The 17938-nt window shown below is 44.4% G+C and overlaps 1 protein-coding gene across 1 annotated transcript in view; it reads left to right on the plus strand.

Annotated features, from left to right (window-relative positions):
• The window catches only part of RHBDL3 (rhomboid, veinlet-like 3 (Drosophila)), a 53193-nt gene that overhangs the window by 27846 nt on the left and 7409 nt on the right, over positions 1 to 17938 (plus strand). The window contains exons 2-4 of the mRNA XM_010002782.1: positions 5808 to 5966; positions 14095 to 14319; positions 14549 to 14697. Of these exons, the coding sequence (XP_010001084.1) occupies positions 5808 to 5966; positions 14095 to 14319; positions 14549 to 14697 (533 nt within the window). The remainder of the gene's footprint in view (positions 1 to 5807; positions 5967 to 14094; positions 14320 to 14548; positions 14698 to 17938) is intronic.

The raw sequence follows: 17938 nt of genomic DNA on the forward strand, positions 1-17938 counted from the left end.
AAGGAGAGTGTGCGTCACTGGGGCCAGCACTAATATTTTACTACACATGTGTAGGTGTCCTGGTTTAGTGATCAGGGCAAACCACAAACTGAAGGGCAGAACTGCTCCCTGTCACCCCCCATCCACCCTCCCAAGGGAAGATAAAAGGAGAATAAGGAAAGGAGACTAAAGGTTTGGAAATTGAAGCTTGAAGAAATTTACTGTAACACAGAAAAGGCAGTAACGTGTGGGGGAAAGAACAGATCTATAAATTTATACATAGATACATGCAAAACCCATCTCAGTGCTGGCAGGAATAGGTGGGTGAGAGTCCCTTGTGACAAGGCTGCCTCAGGAGAGGGGTCTATGACTCCTCACAGCACCTGACGGAATTAGATTCTGAAGAGCACGTGGGAGCTGAAGAACTTCTGAGCAGCAGCAATGAAAAAAGGCACAGGAAAATAGGGCTGGGCTTCCATTTCTCCTGGGTCTTGTAGAGTATGGGAGGAAACAGGAGGGAATCCTTTGTTCTGAGCCTCCTGGGTCTTTCAGGGTACTGAAGACCCTCTCTCTAATTCCTTTTAGATGTGTGAACAACCTGCTGGGCCACTTAAGCCAGAACAGCAGGCACCTCAGATTACTTGACTTTTAATGGTGAGAAGCTGGATTTTGAGGTGGAGGGGTATGCATTTATTTTTGACTGGCCTATTTCTTCACTTCTGGATCAGGGTTTCTTCTCTCCCATGCACCTACCACTATTGGAAGAGAGAGTAGGATCAATAAGCTGCTCAGGAGATTGTCACCACCAGGCAGTGATGAAACTCCTGTTAAAACAGCCCCTGCTTTTTCCTCTTTAGTTTGGATTATAAAGCAAACTTTCATCTTCTGCCTTGTCATTCCTTTAATCTTCATCAAAGCAGCAAATGCTACATATTCTGTTGCCACTTTGTTGGGTTGTTTCTTTTTTAATAAACAAAAAAACCCTACCCTTCTTACCAATTCACAGCATGACTCCAGGAGCTGTGGAAAGGTAGAGCATGGGTTCTGATAAGATGTGTGACTGTCTTGAAAAGGGTTTCAATGCCTGTCTTAAATGTCTTTTCACAGCTCTAACTTGGGGACTGTCAATTCCATGTATTGACTTGGAGATTCTTGATTTAACTGCAGCATGGCCCTTGAGGCTGGAGGTGGTCTGGTTGTTTCCAAAGTTTGTAACAAGCATCTCTAGATTGCAGAGACTATGCCATCTAACGGTCTGAGTTCCAATCCAGCAAAGCTCAGGGTGGTTTCTGAAACCCTTGGAGATGAACAGATTTTGCACATGATTTACTCTCTCTTTCCAGTGCCAGTCATGGGAGAGGGCTTATATGTGAACAAGAGGCAGGCCCACTATTGATAGCTGCTTGCTGGTGGGAGCTGTCATTTCCATATAACAGGAGGGCAAGCAAAAGTTTAGGACAGCGTATTCCAGAATCTGCCTCCTAGTCTGGAGCAGAGCTGGAGACAGTGCCAGGACTGTTCCTCCCAGGTGTGAAGATACCACTGGATCATAGCATGATTCAGGTTTAGGGGACTGATGCAACTCAAAGCCAACTTTCAAATTAGATTAAGTTGCTTGGAGCCTCGCCCATTGCAAAGACAACTTAAGGCTTTGGTGATATGTTCATGCCAAGACAAAGCCCCTCAATGGGGAATCCATGGGTGACAGCAAATTCTCCGCTCCTACAACAGATCTGTGACCGTAAGGCCAGCCAAGGATCCTCGCGTTGTGCCAAGTTGAGCTGTTGACTCTCCAGCTGCTCTGATGCCCCAGAGGGCTGTTTGCCATGGGGGAGAGGAGCAGCTGGCTGCACTATGTGAAATGTCTGTGTTTTCCCAAGATACCCATTGTCTGTCTGCAGCACCAGCCTCCACCCTACTTGCTCACTGAGCCGTGGCTGATGCGTCTTTAATTAAAGAGGAGGAACAATTTGAGATCTCATTTTCTTTTCTCAACTGTATTTCCTATTTCTGTCAGAATTTACAGGACTCTCTCCCCTTATTTTGTCTTGTAGTTTTGCTGCAGGGCCTTTAGTTTATGGAACGTCTGTTCTAAAATAAGGAAGAAATGGAAAAAAAATAGCTTGTTTTGGGCCCGGGAATTAAGATCCTGGGTCAGATGGCTGCTGTGGTCATTAACATATTTACATTTTTGCTTAAGAGCCCTGTTGAGGATCAAGGAAGTTAAGGGTGATTGTCATTGAAATGCGGGGGAAACCTTGCATGAAATTGCCGTTAGTGTCCCATTGTTTGGGAGGGTAAGGGGGGGCAAATGCCCCTCCTGATCCCTGCACCGGTTGTGTTGTGCTTGTCAGCCCAAGTAGATTGCAGAGGTGGCTACACTGAAGGAAACCTCTGTGCTGCCTTAGCTGGGAGGCTGTTTCTGGGGAGCACTCCCTGTGGGGCTGGACCTGGGGCTCAGCACAGCCATGCTGCTGCTGCCAGTCCTTGGCTCTCCTCGCCGTGAGACAAAGGTGCTCAGCTGGGTTTGAGGGACAACGGGCCCTTAACGAGACCATCATGGATAAACACATGAAGCATCTAGCAAAGGTCAGTTGCCTCTTTCATAATTGATGGACTAAAGTGTTTTGAGCATGTTGTCAGCCGTTGGTTTTGCCATGTGTGAGGAGCCATGTTCTGCAGGACCAGCTCAGCCCCTTGATTTGTGTGGCTAGCTATGGTGTCAGAAGCAGGGTTTGAGGCAGTTTGAAATGTTGGGGTGTGGTTACAGATGAGGGTTTTTTTTAATGTGCCGAAATAATTTATTTAAATATAAACAAGAGAACTCCCTTAGGGCTGGAGTTTGGAGCAAAACATTCTGCTCCAGCCTGTGGAAGCAGTGGTCTAACCCTGCTCTAGGGCAGGCCTTCCTAGTTCAGATGCCAGTTGTTCTTTCTTCACCTCTTACTCTCTCATGCTGTTCAGATCCATTGTTTTAATTAAAACCTTTTTCCAATTAGTATCATTAACTTAGTGCCAAGTAGAAAACTATGCATAGTAATGTGAAGAGAATAGGCTCCCTCGTATGTTTGCAGTACCAAAAATACTAGTGATCTTCTGCTGCTCCTTTGATTTTGGTGGGATAAGCAGCAAGATAGTGAGATGAAGAAGGAATGCTGGTGCCTGTTGGTGTGAGAAGGGAGCATCCTTGGAGGAAAGGCTCATTCATAGCCACCAGACAGGCTTCAACTGTCTGTCCATTTGGAAAGCCAGCAGCCAGTAACAGGTATGGACAGTACTGTCTTGAGTGACAGGATCCTATCTGCTCTAGTGCTAATGAGTCTAGAGTCATTAGTGTACTCTTGTGGGCTGGTTTGAAGCTCTGATGCAGTTGGATAATTTCTGGTTTTGGTTACAAAATGTTTCTTTTTGGAATGCTTTAAAAGAGAACAAAATCTGGGAAAACTGGTTTGAAATCGGAGTAGCTCTTTTGTGCTTCAGGAGCACGGATGCTTCAGCTCTGTCTCTTTTGCTCTTTGAAGGAATAGCCATGTTCCCTGTGTCTGTGGCCATTGGTCTTTCCTACAAAGTCAAACAATGAGCACAGAGCATGAGGAGTGTCCCACGCTTCAGTCATTGACCCTGGCCCTCAAAGCAGGGAGGCATTTAAGTCTTCAAGGAGCAAATGGTTTTCTCCTAGACAAGATAGGCTTTGACATCTTAAATGTCAAGATATGGTTAAATTGGTGCAGTTAAATAAGGTGTTGGTTAGGTCAAATGTTTTCAGGAAACAAGGATGAACACAGCAGTATCTATGGGATTGCAGGTGTTAGATCTGTTCACGGCATGACTCATCTCCCAGCTTCTGCAGATTCCCCTTGAGAAAGGTCACCTCAGGTTTTATGCTAATAATACTTTATTTCCTGGGGTTGGACACTGCACATCTCAGGCTGGCTTGGGAGTGCCAGCAAGAGCCAAAGAGCATCACAGCTGAGTCTGAGAGGAGAAGCAGATTTTTAAGTGGAAGAAGCGGATTTTGGGGTTGGTTTTAGAATTTGATCTGTTACTTCAAAGCATCAGAGTGGGCTGATTGGAGTAGGGGAGCTAAACTTCTCCAGAGATTAATATTAAGCCCTTGTTTAACAGTAAACAGCTGATGAAATCCACCTTTGGCTCTGAGTACAAGCTGTCAGGAAGGTACATCCAGGCCACCTCACAAGGACAGAGGATGGGGGGAGTGCTCAGCTCTGACTGTAATCCCCTGGCCCCAGCAGCTTCCTCGTGGAGCTGCTGCTTTGCCAAAACAGACCAGCCCTGCTCAGCAAGGAGCTGTGATGTCAGGTTAGACAGCTCCTCCTCAACAAAGCAGGCAGTGATAGCAGGGTCGCCAGGAGCAGCCAGAAAAGTTGTTTGGGCCAGAAGGAGATGGAGCCAGCCTCACACATAGGCACTGGGTTCTCTAAACTAGCTGCCTGTGCCTGAGGCTGGCCTGTTTTCTGGGAGCAGTGCCAGCCCTGCCATTGGCAAGCTGCATCCTCTGGCAAGCTGCATCCTCTGCCACATGCCCCTCTCACCTTCCCCTTTGGCAAGGGAGCATTTACTCTGCTGCATCTGATCAAAGGCCCTGCGCCTGTTAAGCTTTTGTTCTCCATTAGGAAAGAGACAGGGTTGTCAGGACCTTTTTGGCTCTGCCAAGGCCTTTTATGTCCCAAATGTTTCCATGAAAAGACTCTCTCCTGACCACCCTGCCCTCTGACAGCCATTGATGCCAGCCAACAAGCTTGATATCATTATCTACAAAAGGAGGCCAGTGAGAACCAGGGTCCTCACTGCCAAGTTTGGGAAATCAAAGGCAAATCTCCCAGCAACAGAGAGCTGGCAGAGATCAGACTGCACCACAGCAAGTGCAGGCTGGTCTGGCAGCTTGTGTCCACTGGTTTTCAAAGCACAAAAGAAACGTGCTCGGCGTGGTGCCAGCACTGGCTTTGTTGGGGCTGGGGCTTTGCCCACCTCTGCACTGGCAGCCGCTTGCAGAGTGCCCTGAGGAACTCGGCGTGTGTTAGAGGCTTCTGGAAGCAGCCTTAAGTTTGAACAGCAATGCAAAGCTATCTCTTCTTGGTCAGTGGCATTTTTTGGAAATCAACCACTTAGTCTGAGGGAAAACAGTGATAGTTTTAATCAGAGGGATTAACTCCAAATCTCACCTGGGACTTTGCTTCTAATGACTCTGGCTTACGTTCTAAAAACAGCATGTGGCTGCCTTGTCACTTTTAGTTTGACTAATATTCATCTGCTTTGCACCCTGTCCAAAAACTTTCCTTGCAAACCATCTTAAAATAGAGTTCTTCAGCAGTGAAGCATATACTCTTTTGAAGACATCTGTAGAGGTGATCTGAAAAGGTGACTGTCAGAAACACTGAGCACAGAAAGGGCTTGAGGAGGGACGGGATTTTCTTGTGTTGCAATCCTGTTAGGAAATACAAGAGTAAAATAATTTGCAGTACATCTTATCTCACAGGCTGCATCTCTGGTTTGCTTGATAGCCCAGATAGAGAGGGATATAGAAAATAGCCGAGATAAATCATGAGTGAAGGTGCAAGGAGCTGACTTGGGTGAAGACAGGATGACAGTGAGGATGATGATGCCTGGGTTCACCCCTCTCTGAAACAGGGTGCTTTGCAGTCCCTGGGCAAAGGAAGCTGGAGATGGGGTGATTGTAGGGCAATGTGTCACCAAGCCTAGAGCAGCCCCTGGGGTTCCTGGGGGTCTGCAGTGGGTGAATGCATAGAAGGGCAGAGCTGTGTGTAATGTGGAATGGTTAATTCTGGCACTTTCCCCTTCTGTCCCAGTTTGATCCTGACAACACCGGCTACATCAGCACTGAGAAGTTTCGCTCCCTTCTCCAGAGACACGGCTCAGAGCTGGATCCCCACAAGCTGGAGGTCCTGCTGGCCCTGGCAGACAGCAACTCTGAGGGGAGGATCTGCTACCAGGACTTTGTCAACCTGGTGAGTGCTTTGGCTGACAGGGCTTGTGAGTCCTTGACTCTGCCTAAAACATTGGTTGCTGAGGGACAGTTTCCCTCCTAGAACACCACTGTTTGCTGTGTCCCTGCATCACACTCTGTTGGGTTTGCTGAAACATTCCATGGTGAGGGAACTCTCAAGCCAAGAGGCAAGTTGCTGCTGATTTTTTTCCAGGGAAACAAGTTTGCAAGCAGAGGTCTGTCAGTCTGGATGTCTCCTGATTTATCTAGAGATTTCTCCACTTCCAGACAAAAACATATAGATAACATTGTGCTGACTTTCTGAGTGCTGTCATATTGCAATGCTGTAGGCAGCAACAGAGATAAAGTGTTTCTAGGTCATGTTTGTTTTATCACAGGTGAGATGTCTCAGACTGCATGAGTCATGATTTGGATGCCTCTCTATCTCTACTAATGAGCCAATTAGTGAAGGGTTCTCTCTTATTAAGGCAGTTTGGTGACTCAACACAAATGTAGACATGTGTTGTTAGATGCCCAGGATGGCCTACAGATGTGTTTTGCAAGGTAAGTATATTGGACAATGTCCATTCCAGGGGCTTTACCCGGTTCTTACTCTGCTATTCCCCCCCTGAGTCTCAGCAGATTAGTGTAGCAGTAAGAGAAACCTGGGTGACAAAGTCAATGAGCAATGAAAGTCAGTGACATCTATAAGTTTTCGCTGGAAAGCTGGACATGTTTGTGATGCAGAGTGTAATAATTTGCATTTCTGTGTGCTCCTGCAGTCAATATGGGGATTTGATCCCTCCATTAATCACAGTCACTCATGTATCTCTTTTTAGTATAGAAAGAAAGTGTCTTCCACATGTCCTGTCTTCATATTAATCAGAAAAATATGATAATGGATCACAGCTGTCAAGGATCCAGGTCACCACCTCAGTCAGGCTGTGGTCTGTGCGAAGGTGAAATTACTATGATGCAATGATGTATCTAACCAAGCTGTCTTGTTAGCCCTTTGCATGTATTTAGGTACACAATAAAATAAATGTAGCAACTATGAAGCAGATCCCAGTGTGAGGTTTTCCTCAGCTCCAGCTGAATAAACAGTATGGTCAATGGCAGTGATCAGCAGTGTGTTTGTAGTAACAGCATCTTGTTCCACAGCTTTACATATTCAAAGTACCATGCAAGCATTCACTAGTTGAGCTGCACAACACTTAGGTAGCAGGAAGAGGTGTAATCTAATTTCTTTTACAGAAATTATGGCCTAAAGCCAGCCAACACTTTGGCAACAAGCTCAGGAGTAGAACTGAGCTTTTTCCTCTCTCCTTGTTCCACTAACCTCTGGAGCAACACAAGCTAATGAGAGGCAGATGGGAGGTGAAAGGTTTGGACATCCTTCTCCTTTGAGGAATGGGAGATCATGCCAGCTCACACCCACCTGATGTGATTTCTGCAAAATGCCAGATTTCCTTCACTGCTATTGAATGACTCCTGTAAAGAAACCATTGATTTTTCTGTCATCAGTACCTGTATCCTCATCTGCATTTTTTTGCCCTTATTAATCAATAGGCAATACAAATGCCAGACATTAAACTACTTACAAATGGCATCTCTCTTCTCAGTCCTCTAGTTGCTATTGATTTCCAACACCCAAACTTTTTAGGGCTCCATCTCTTTTCCATAGTTTCGTGCTCCCAAACCTGCCTTTTGAACTTCGTGATAGAGACAGGACAGTTGGCACAGGATCTGTGGTATTAGTGATTTCCTTCACTTTATATCTGTCAATCCTGGCAACTGTGTGTGGTGGTGTTTAAGTACATGTTTGTGCTTGATGATCATCAGCTATCTCTGCTTTTTGCTCAGAGTAATTTGTTTCAGTAGCTTAGCAAGAATTGATCTGCTCCCAAAAAAGGCACTGCTGGATGCCTGGGAAGGGAAAAGCTGACCTTTTAGTAGATCCACAGAGGTTTTAAAAGCATGGCACTTTGTGTGTGGTTTTCCTTTTCTACATCAATATTAATGAACAAATACTCTGACATAAACAGAGAATCTCATGGCCTCCCAAATGTGTCCAAGGTACTGAAACTTGGAGCAAGAGGTAAAATTGCATTAATAAAGCTCTGGCCAGTGGAGAGGCCTTGAGGAAAGGAGTGGGGCTGGGTTTCAAAGATGCATCATAGTGCAGCTATCAAAGCAGAGGTGTGGGAGGAAGGAGACTTCTCTGTGTATGTCACAAGCAGCTCTCTTGATGAACCCCTTTCTACTTTCTGTTAGCTCCCTATTCCCTCTTGCTCTAATTCCAGCCTGCTTTCCCATTGTTTGCCAAGGCTTCAAAGCCAGTTTCTTATATTTCTCTCAAGACTTTTTCCAATAATGCATGGCTGGAAGCCATCTCTTCTTATTGGGCACTTCAGTGATAAAAGCAAGGCTTGGTTGTGCCTCTTGTGGAGACACTGAGTGCCTGTAGGCTTTTCATGGGCTTACTGTCTGCTCTGAAGGGTGCATAACTCTTGCCTGTGCTGTTTCAGTGCTTGCAGTGGTAACGCTTTTGCTTGGGATACTTCCTCCAACCTGGCTTGAACTAAAATGAGGGGAAACAGTGAAAAAAGGGCTATAGCTAGGAAAAGATATTTTTTTTTTAATGAGAAAATACTGAATTTTGCATTTTGGCTTTGTGATGGTGTATGTGATGACAACACCAGGAGGGCTTTATTATGTTTGTGGAGGGGAGCTTTTAAGAACTTTCATACAGTATTCTTTCTGCCAGAGAAGGGAGAGATGAGAGCAATCCTTTATATGATGTTTTGCTTGGAGTTTTTTTAATAGTGCTTAGAAGTACTCTATAGCACAGCCATAAAGTAGCTATAAATTCTACTTCCAGTGTCTTTGCATGTCCTTTACTGAACCAGCTGACAGCCTGGATGGAATACTTAGATGAACAAGGCTTTACAAGAACTGTATATAATTCTTTATTACCTGAGTCACTGGGATGATAAGCAATGAAGCCTAAATCTTCAATTCTCAGGGGAATCCCCAGACAAGGCAAAAGTTTGTGCAAATTATTATCTTCTCTTCCTCCTGAATCCTTGTTCACTTTCTAGTGAGTGTTCTTACCTTAAAGGGCTATTGCAGAATAACCCAGGACTTCAGTTCCAGTGGTCTTGTCCAGTGTTTCTTGGTTTATTCTTACTGTTGCTAATCTGGAAAGGTTTGTTTCAGCAAAACTGCAGGTTTTATAGCTCTGTTTCTTCCCCTCTGTGCTTCCAATTAGCTGCAGTGTTGAACTAGGGCAGATCCACTGCCAAACATCTCCCATCTGGGGTCCTCTGGGATATCCTTCAATTTCCAACGGGATAGCCCTTTAAGTGCTCCCTCTGTACTCAATTCACTGTCTTGGCTGAAAGTATAGGATTCCTGAGCTCTCTTCCTGGCTGTCATTCAGAGGTATAATAATAAATATTTAATTACAAAAGGTTTGCAAATCTTACTTCGGTAGTTGATCTAATATTAGTCTGTTATGGGTAAGGAGGATCTGCTCCCAAGAGGTGGATGAGAGCAGTCACATGATTGTGTCCTCATTCATCTCCTACTTCTCAGTGTGTTGAAGCCCTTATTGAGGTGCAAAGTTCCCACTCCAGGGAGCATTTCCAGGAGCTGGATACCCTCCTGACAGATGTGCCTCACGCTGTCTTCATGTTGTTTTCTTTCCCGTTTTGGAGGAAACTGGGGGTTTTTGGTATTTCAAGAGCCAAGTGCATCTCCTGGTGGGGGGAAGTCATCTGTGGACCAGGTAAGAGTCCTGAAACTGAAAACAGGGGTGCAAGAGCTGCTTTTGGAGTGTGTTCAGATTGTACATTGATCTGACTCCATTAGATACTGGCTAAATGTAGCAGCAGAGAAAACTCTCTTCCAAGTGAACTAGTCTGGCAGATGAGCATTATGCCAATTAAAGTGGAACTTAGCATAGGAATTTACATCCTTAACCATGATTCCTCAGCTGTTTCCAGTTGTGTGCAGTTGAAACTTGAGAAGCACAGTGTCAACGTAGATGGTCATTTTAACTGTGTATGTATCTAAAACACATGTGTGAGTGGAAAATGTCATCAAGATTTTATTTTTTTTTTTTAATTTGGTTAAAAAAAAATAATCTGGATTCATTTAGGTTGTGGAATCTTTACCTGTACCAATTAAAAATTGAGCAGGTGTTGGGGGGGATTGAAGTTTCAGATTTGCTGTATTTTGACACAATGTTATTTGAACCAGAATGTTAGTCTTGTCCTGCAAGCAGTGCTCTTTCAATTGACTTTGGAAGCTGAAGGTGGTTTACCTTTTCTAATGGAAGTGCTGGAAGCCTGGCACATTTTGTTGGAGTCCAGACAAAACATTGAGCAGGGAATACCTGCAATGACCAGGATAATTTATTTGGTCTCTCCAGTCTCTAACTTTTCTTGAATCCTCAGAGTAAAACATTGCGTGATGAGAGCAAATCAGATGTTAGTACCTGTTTTTTTTTCCCACTTGGTGCTGTCTGGAGAAGTGCTACCAGGTTGGCTCAGAGGATGTGAACATCTGTGACAGATGAACTTTGCGCTGAGCTGTGTGTTTTGGGAGAAGCAGTCTGTACCCACATTAGCATTTGGTAGAAGTGCAGACTGAGGGAAGGAAATAAATGTGAGTCTTGAAAGCAAAATTGATTGGAAAGGCTGCATTTATAAGTAAAGTGGGTTATAAAAATGGAGCTGACAGAGGTTTTTAAAAAGCTTTTGCTAGCTTCTGAGTTAGTGTTCTGTGTCTTGGAGGATTGGAGCTGGAGAGCTGAATGCAGGGCTTGTCACAGTGTTGTACATGTTTAAAAATAGCTGTAGACCAGCCTCAAAGATGCCAATACGTAATGGGCAGGAATCCATGTTTTTCAAAACCTCCTGAGTGAGGCTGAATAAAATCCACAGAAAGGGTACTGTGGCCCACCCAGGCCATGAAACTGGATCTGGGGAAATGCTACCTAACTTGGCTATTGATTATCCGGGGCAGCAGTAGTACAGATAGCCAAGAAACCCAGAGAAATTGGCCTTCCATTGTAAGCTGCAGATTGTCTGAGGCTGGTTCTCGACTGACAAGTGTCCTGAACAAAAGCAGGGCTTTGTGCTTGACCAAACTTTGACACTGTCCTACACTAGATAGTAAAGACTCTCAGCTTAAATTTTTAATGTTGAAGACGGGATCAGATCTAAGCAGGAAAAAGTTTTACTATCTGGCAGATGTATCAAGCTATCCTTTGAGCAGAGCTGCAGCGTTAAGCCTTGTTTTCTTTTGGTCTGGTAATAGCAAAGGGCAGAGGTGGCAGAGTGTGGTTACCTGTTATGTCAGCTTGGCTGGTTTGCAAGGGAAATTTATTTCTCTCTGCATAACTCTAGTGTATCACCTTGGGCAAGTCTTACTGTTGTGAGGTCCTGCTTTCCACTTCCCCAGTAGAGCCAGATGCTTTGTACATCTGAGGTGCAACTTCTACAGTGATGCTGCAATATCCTGCTCTTATAACTAAGAACACCTTCTCCTTCTGCTTCATTGTCAGTAGGTTGAGGAACACCTTCAGAAACATCATGTTGATGAATTTGCGCTGTTATTTGAGCTCTTTGGGCAGCATTAGCAGTAATGCAGAGCAGGACACTGGGGTGCCAGGGCTGTGCTGAGTTCAGGCAGTTGAACTGAGCCAAGTCCCTCTCTGCCATGCTTAGCTGCAGCGGGCGGGCTCCACGGTGCCTGCATCACGATCCTCTGCTGAACAAACACCAGGAAATTTCTGTTATGAGCCCAGTACAGACAGAATGTCAGCAGCCTTTGGAGTTTCCTGCCCATCTCTTTCACCAGACTCTGCAGTGATGAAGTGATCAACTGCTGAGAGTAGTCAGCATTTCTTGATGCTGAATTGCAATGATGATTTATTTTCTTTGGTTGGTTCTGGAAACGATTTATATTTCCCAGTGAAGTGCTGCAGCAGGGAAAGCACTGACCGGTTTGTGGTGGGCAGGAAAATCACACAGGTCACTGCAATTAGAACAAGCATTCCAGCAGCTTCAGACTGCTGCCCAGTATCTTCATCTGTAGCAGGCAATTTATAGTTTCAGTCTGAGTTTGTTCTTGTCCACAAGAGGAGTGAAGTCTGAAAGAACAGAATGAACTCTGCGTGGGAGCATGCACAGTACATCTGAGAGGCTGTTCTGAATTAACCTGGGACGAAACTTTCTCTGCAAACACAGTGAGGTCATTAGGTGGCTAAAAGTACCTTTTGAAGCAGAGGTATGTCTGTCATCTACCAAGAAGCATCTCACAAATGCTAAGGAAAGCCTTGCACCTGGTGGATATTTGTGTGTGAAAGTACTGTCTTTCAATATGAGCAGGCTTTCTTAATGCAGTAGAAGATCAACAACAATTTGTTCCCTGGATCTTCCTTAGTTTTAGATAGAAAGTTTTGGATTATAGACTTGAAGAGTGAAAAGGAAGATTTTTGTTGACAGATTTTCTTTTTTTTCCTGTTTCTGCTGCTTTTGCCAGAATTTTCTCTTACAAGTGTTTTATGAATGAGCAAAGGAGTGAGCAAAGTAGAAATACCAAGAAAGGAGGAGATTTTAGTGTAGACCTTTTTGTTACTAAAACAACTCAAAAAGAAGAAGAACAATAGAATTTTCCCCAGTTGTAGAGAACATTAAATTGATCAATTGTCTGGGGATGTTGTTCACATCAGTGAATTTCTACATTGGAGTAGAAGGGTTAGGAGAGATGGGCAGCTGCTGGGAGAATGGGTCACAGTGGCATCACCTCAGATGGCCCCTTTGCATTCCTCCAGTGATTAACAGGAGGTGGCTCCCTGCAGTGATTACTGTGTTTTAAGCAGCTTGGTCCAGCTTGAAACAATTACACAGCTGCCTGGGCACTGAGAGCAGAAGCTCTGGGCTTTGCTGCCTTTGGGACATTAGCCAAAACCAGTGGAATCCAAGACAACTGGAAGCTAACACTGTTGGACATCATCTCTTATTTGTTTCTGGGAGACTGAAGATTCTGGTAGCTTCTGAGATCAGTTAGCAGTTCTTTCAGAAGAAGGTCCAGGCTGTCACATTTGCTTTCCTGTCTCTTATGTAAAAGATCCCTTTACAGTGGTTTTTATGCATAACTTTTATGCATAATTTTCAACCTTTCTGCCAAAGATTCAGCCAGTACAGACAGTGACTCTAATGCAGCAGGTTTGTTTGACATCAGGGCTAATTAGCAATTATCCGAATCTTGGAGCAAGCTCTTTCAGACCTGTTGTTTTTCTGGTGTGTTGTGGGGGTTTTTTTCAGGGTTTTTTTGGGGTTTTTTTCCCTCTAAGCAAGCTAGGCATAAAATTCCATCTGCCTAATTTTCAAATGCAATTGCTTTAATTATGCATCCAAATTGGGAAAGTGCATACTCAAAAGATAGATTGCTAATTCTATGCATGTAAGATGATAATGAGTATACAAATTAGTTGTATCCTCCAAAGCCTGCACCACCTCAAAACCTACCCTCTCTGAGGATAACTGTTTTAAAAGAAGAAATCCTTTCCTCTTGCAAATATACAGCAGCTGAGATGGTCTGTACACCAGTGTGGTCTGTTGTTTTGTTGCTGTTGCTCATACAGGTTTTTTTACACAAAGGGATAATTTTCTTTGCCCAGAGTTAACTCCAGCCAACAAGGGCCAGAGCACAGAGGTGTGTAAATGTACCTGCTGCTGTGTGGCAGGTGCAGGGAAGTGTGATAGGGCAGGGGAGCTGGGGAAAGGAGGACACAGGAGTGTGTACTGTGGTAACTGATGGTGAAGACAGTGGATGGAAGGCTGGAGAATGGGCCAGAGAGCTCAGCCAGGTGCACCAGCAGTCTCTGCTCTGCCTTCCCGTTGTTCTGCCCTGACCTTATTTTTTGGCTTTGGAATAGCAAACCCTGCTACTGGTTTTCTTCACACCCCATGTAGGTCACCCCATGATCATCCTGAGACTTGGTTCCTAAAGCCCCACCCTGATGGTTGCTCTCCTGCCTGCTCAGATCTGGTGCTGACCGACTGGCATTGATGTCCCCGATGGTTGTGCCAGGCCTTGCTTTATCCTCATGGTTTCTCCCTTTCCTTTTTCCCCAGATGAGCAACAAAAGGTCAAATAGTTTCCGCCAGGCCATCCTCCAGGGGAACAGGAGGCTGTGCAGCAAGGCCCTGCTGGAGGAGACAGGGCTGAGCCTTTCGCAGAGGCTGATCCGGCACGTGGCGTATGAAACCCTGCCCCGGGAGATCGACCGCAAGTGGTACTATGACAGCTACACCTGCTGCCCTCCCCCCTGGTTCATGATTACCGTCACTATTGTAGAGGCAAGTATCTTAATTCCCTGTCTCTGGAAACCCATGGCACACTGCCAGAGGCTTTGCTTGGGTATGATCAAGGACTCATTTACACCCAGGCAAGGACAGGCACAAAGCTGAAAGCCATTCTATCCTATCTCCAAGTGTGGTTATTATCCATTGAAACAATTTGTATATAAAACTACAGAATTTGGGAGACTACAGCAAAACTAACCCAGGTATCTCCATGCTCTTCTAGGTTGCATTTTTTCTTTACAATGGGGTGGTACTGGACAGATTTGTGCTTCAAGTCACCCATCCCTTATACCTGAAGAACGCACTGCTTTACCATCCCCAGCTCCGTGCTCAGGCTTGGAGGTACCTAACCTACATATTCATGCATGCAGGGTGAGTATTTACAAACTATGGAGACTCTACACAGTTCAGGTTCTCAAGAGAGAGGGAGGAGGATGAGGAAGTGACAGAATAATCTCAGAAATAATTTTTAAAAAATCAATTCTAAATTGCATATAAACATCTGCATCTGCTGTGTAGTGCTGGGCAACAAGGAGCAAACCTTCATAGCTTTTTGAAGGGAGGAGGCAATGAATCCTTCATTGTATGGGAGGTATGTAGCAGACCTGGGAAAAGAAGACAAGACATGGGGATTCTAATGCTGTGCCTCTTGACTCTGCTAGTCCTCCCAAGATTCAAAAAAGACTTAACCGTGTAATGTTTGTGATGCCATGGTGATGAGTGAGTGTCACAGGAAAGTTCATCCCTGTACAAGACACTGTGCCCCTTCTGAGTAGCTTCTCAGATCATTATCTTCACACATTCCTGGCAGTATAATTGCAATTTTCTTGAATTCTGTCATTGAAAAATCATAGCAACAAGCTTTTTAGCAGCAGTTTATAGTTTAAAACTTGATAAAGACCCTTTGTTCTTAAATAGAAAGCCTATATTCCCATCAGTCCATATTCTCTTATGAAAGGCCAGAAAGATCAAGCTGATCTTTTTCCATGTCTCTGATGGAAGACATGCTGATGTCCCTTCTCTGCCATGGAATAATTGCCTCAGTGTGTAATTGCTTTTCAGCACAAGATGTGCCCCAGATCTCTGGATGAAAATCATAGGACAGAACAGACTCCACCCAAAGGGAGAGTAGGAACAAATTTGTAAATTAAACTTTTGGACGTGGCAACATCTGTATTCTGCATGCTGAATTCCTCCAAAAAGTCCATTGTATACTGGTTTCAATCTGCAAATGGAGACTATTGTGCTTTGACATGAGACTGGTTATGTAAAACCAGAACTGAAAGTTTCCATTGATGATGATATGGGGAAAACTGGGCTTGTAAAAGGAAGAAACACATGATTTTAACTAATGTCAGCTAAGCTGTGCCTGGATTTTCCTCTGGTGGTGCTCTACTATATCACTTAGATAACTGCAGATTGCTTTGGGATACATTTGAAGGGAAGCATGTGCACAAGGGCAATTTGTGCAGCATTTACATGTCTTGTATCACCTGTGGCACACCTCCCTGACCTGTGCCACGTCAGCCTTTCCTGTAGCAAGCAGTGCTCTGGCATTCTTCTTTCCTACTGACTGAAAAATACTTTGGGTTTATTTCATGTCTGTGGCTGCCTCAGAGATGAACAGTGCGGAAGATGGTGTGCAGGAGACTCATTGTTTTTGTGATGGATTCCAGGTTCTTTAGCTACACAGCTTTCCAAACAATGAAGAGTCCTGCTGGAACAATAAACCCCATGATTTATCTGCAGGAGCTGGAGTTAAGCTACATGTTCATTTATTGCTAACTTCTCTCTGTTAAGGTCCTTTCATATGAGGAGAACAGATAAATCTTGAAAAGGTAATAACATTTGTTAGTGGAAGCCCATCATTCTCCTCTCATTTACAAATGAGAAGCTAACACAATGCCACAGGGTCTCTTGTTATACTGCTTCCAGCTGAGACTTTAAGATGGTAATGTGGACTGCTCCCTAATTTAGTGCATTCGGTCTGTGGCTTTGAAGAGCAAGTGACAGCCATAAGGTGTCCGAAAAGACAGCAGTTGCTAATACTTGCCTGGCTGTGTCTCCAGAAAGATTAAAAAAATGCATAGGCTGGGATGGAGGGAGCTTTGTTAAGGGCTGAAAAGGCAGGCAAAGTTGTAAATTCTGCCCTTCTGCTTTCACGGAAAGCAGACGTTGAGTATCTGGGGCCCATGCATTTGTAATACTGCCATAGCTAATGACTTGCATTGATGCTCCCATTTGTTTGGTCCTGGGGAAGGAGAAAGTCTTTAATAAATCAATGAAATTGTCATTTTGAGAATGACACATTCAGCACTGGCAAAGACTAATTATATTTTATGGGTGCTTACTGACTGTGATGTCTCCAAAGCTTCGTACCATGATGGGGAGGAGAAATGAATAGAATTACTCCTTCAAAGTCTTTTAAGAACAGCCGTGAATCAGAGCAGTCACTTTTAAGATAAACTTTGCTGAACTTCACAAAAACTTCCTTTGAAAAATAAGACCCAGTGCTTTGTGTGAAAAAGTCAGGTGCTGCCTCATGATGTTGACTGTGTGCCAGCCAAAGCTTCTTCCTTCCCTTCTGTGTAAGGGTTCTTGGATGCTTTGACTTTTTCCTGTGATCTCGGCTTGACCTTTGCTGGTTAGTTCTAATCTAGTTCCTAAGTTCTCTGAACATGCAGGGTCAGAGTGCATGCCAGAATATGTCTGTGCCCATGGGCTTCAAAATTCCTGAACAAGGTAATAAAAACACTCAGTTACACACAGCAGTTTCCCATGATGACAGATTGAGGTGCTGAGTGTCTTCTCGGGAGAGAAATTTATCCTTGGAGAGAAATTCAGTGGAACAACCATTATTAAGATATCCAGAAAGCACTGTTGCCTGCAGTATCATTTCTAGCAGTTTTTTGCAGTCCGAGTTTACATTCTCATTTCTGAGACTGCTCTGTCATTACTGCCTCTCACCACCTGTATTTTCTCTGATATGTATAAAGAATTGCTATGGTAACATGAAGAAAGACCAAGACTGTGAGAATGGATATACCTTAAACCAAAGATTGCTAGTGGCTGTCTGAGCAATCCACTGCTTGCACAAAATAGGGTGTGGATTTTCAACTCATTAGCTGTTTTGTGCTCTCCCCAAAAAGATGCTCATCTTCTGTGTTAAGAGTCACACTGTGTCATTTAGCTCCACTTGCCTTGCAAGCAAGACTCAGACACCCTTCACACAGGAATCAGAAAACTCCGGGGCCAAGTGTTTTGTGATCCCTGTCACAGCCCTGGGAGCCCTGTTCAGGAGAACCCTGTTCAGGGTCCTGGTGCTGTTGTTAACTCACTGGAGGATCCTGCAGATGGCCAAGGCATAGGTAAATATTTGTATAGAGTTTTGAAAAGTTACAAGCCAGTTTTCTTAAGTACTATTGATTAGAGCAAGAAAAGACTTGTTTGGAAACTATTGATTCAGTGCAGGAGAAAACTACTGCACTGGAGTCTTTGTCAAATATGCTATATCAAATATCTTAGCTGTCACACCCTCTGCCTCTAGGCTGCCAGTGGGTCCTGCACTTGCTGATGTGCACAGCAGCGTTTTCTACAAGACTGCTCTCAGCTC

This window comes from Chaetura pelagica, unplaced genomic scaffold, assembly GCF_000747805.2.
Source record: "Chaetura pelagica isolate M959 unplaced genomic scaffold, ChaPel_1.0 scaffold47, whole genome shotgun sequence".
NCBI classification, from domain to species: Eukaryota; Metazoa; Chordata; class Aves; order Apodiformes; family Apodidae; genus Chaetura; species Chaetura pelagica.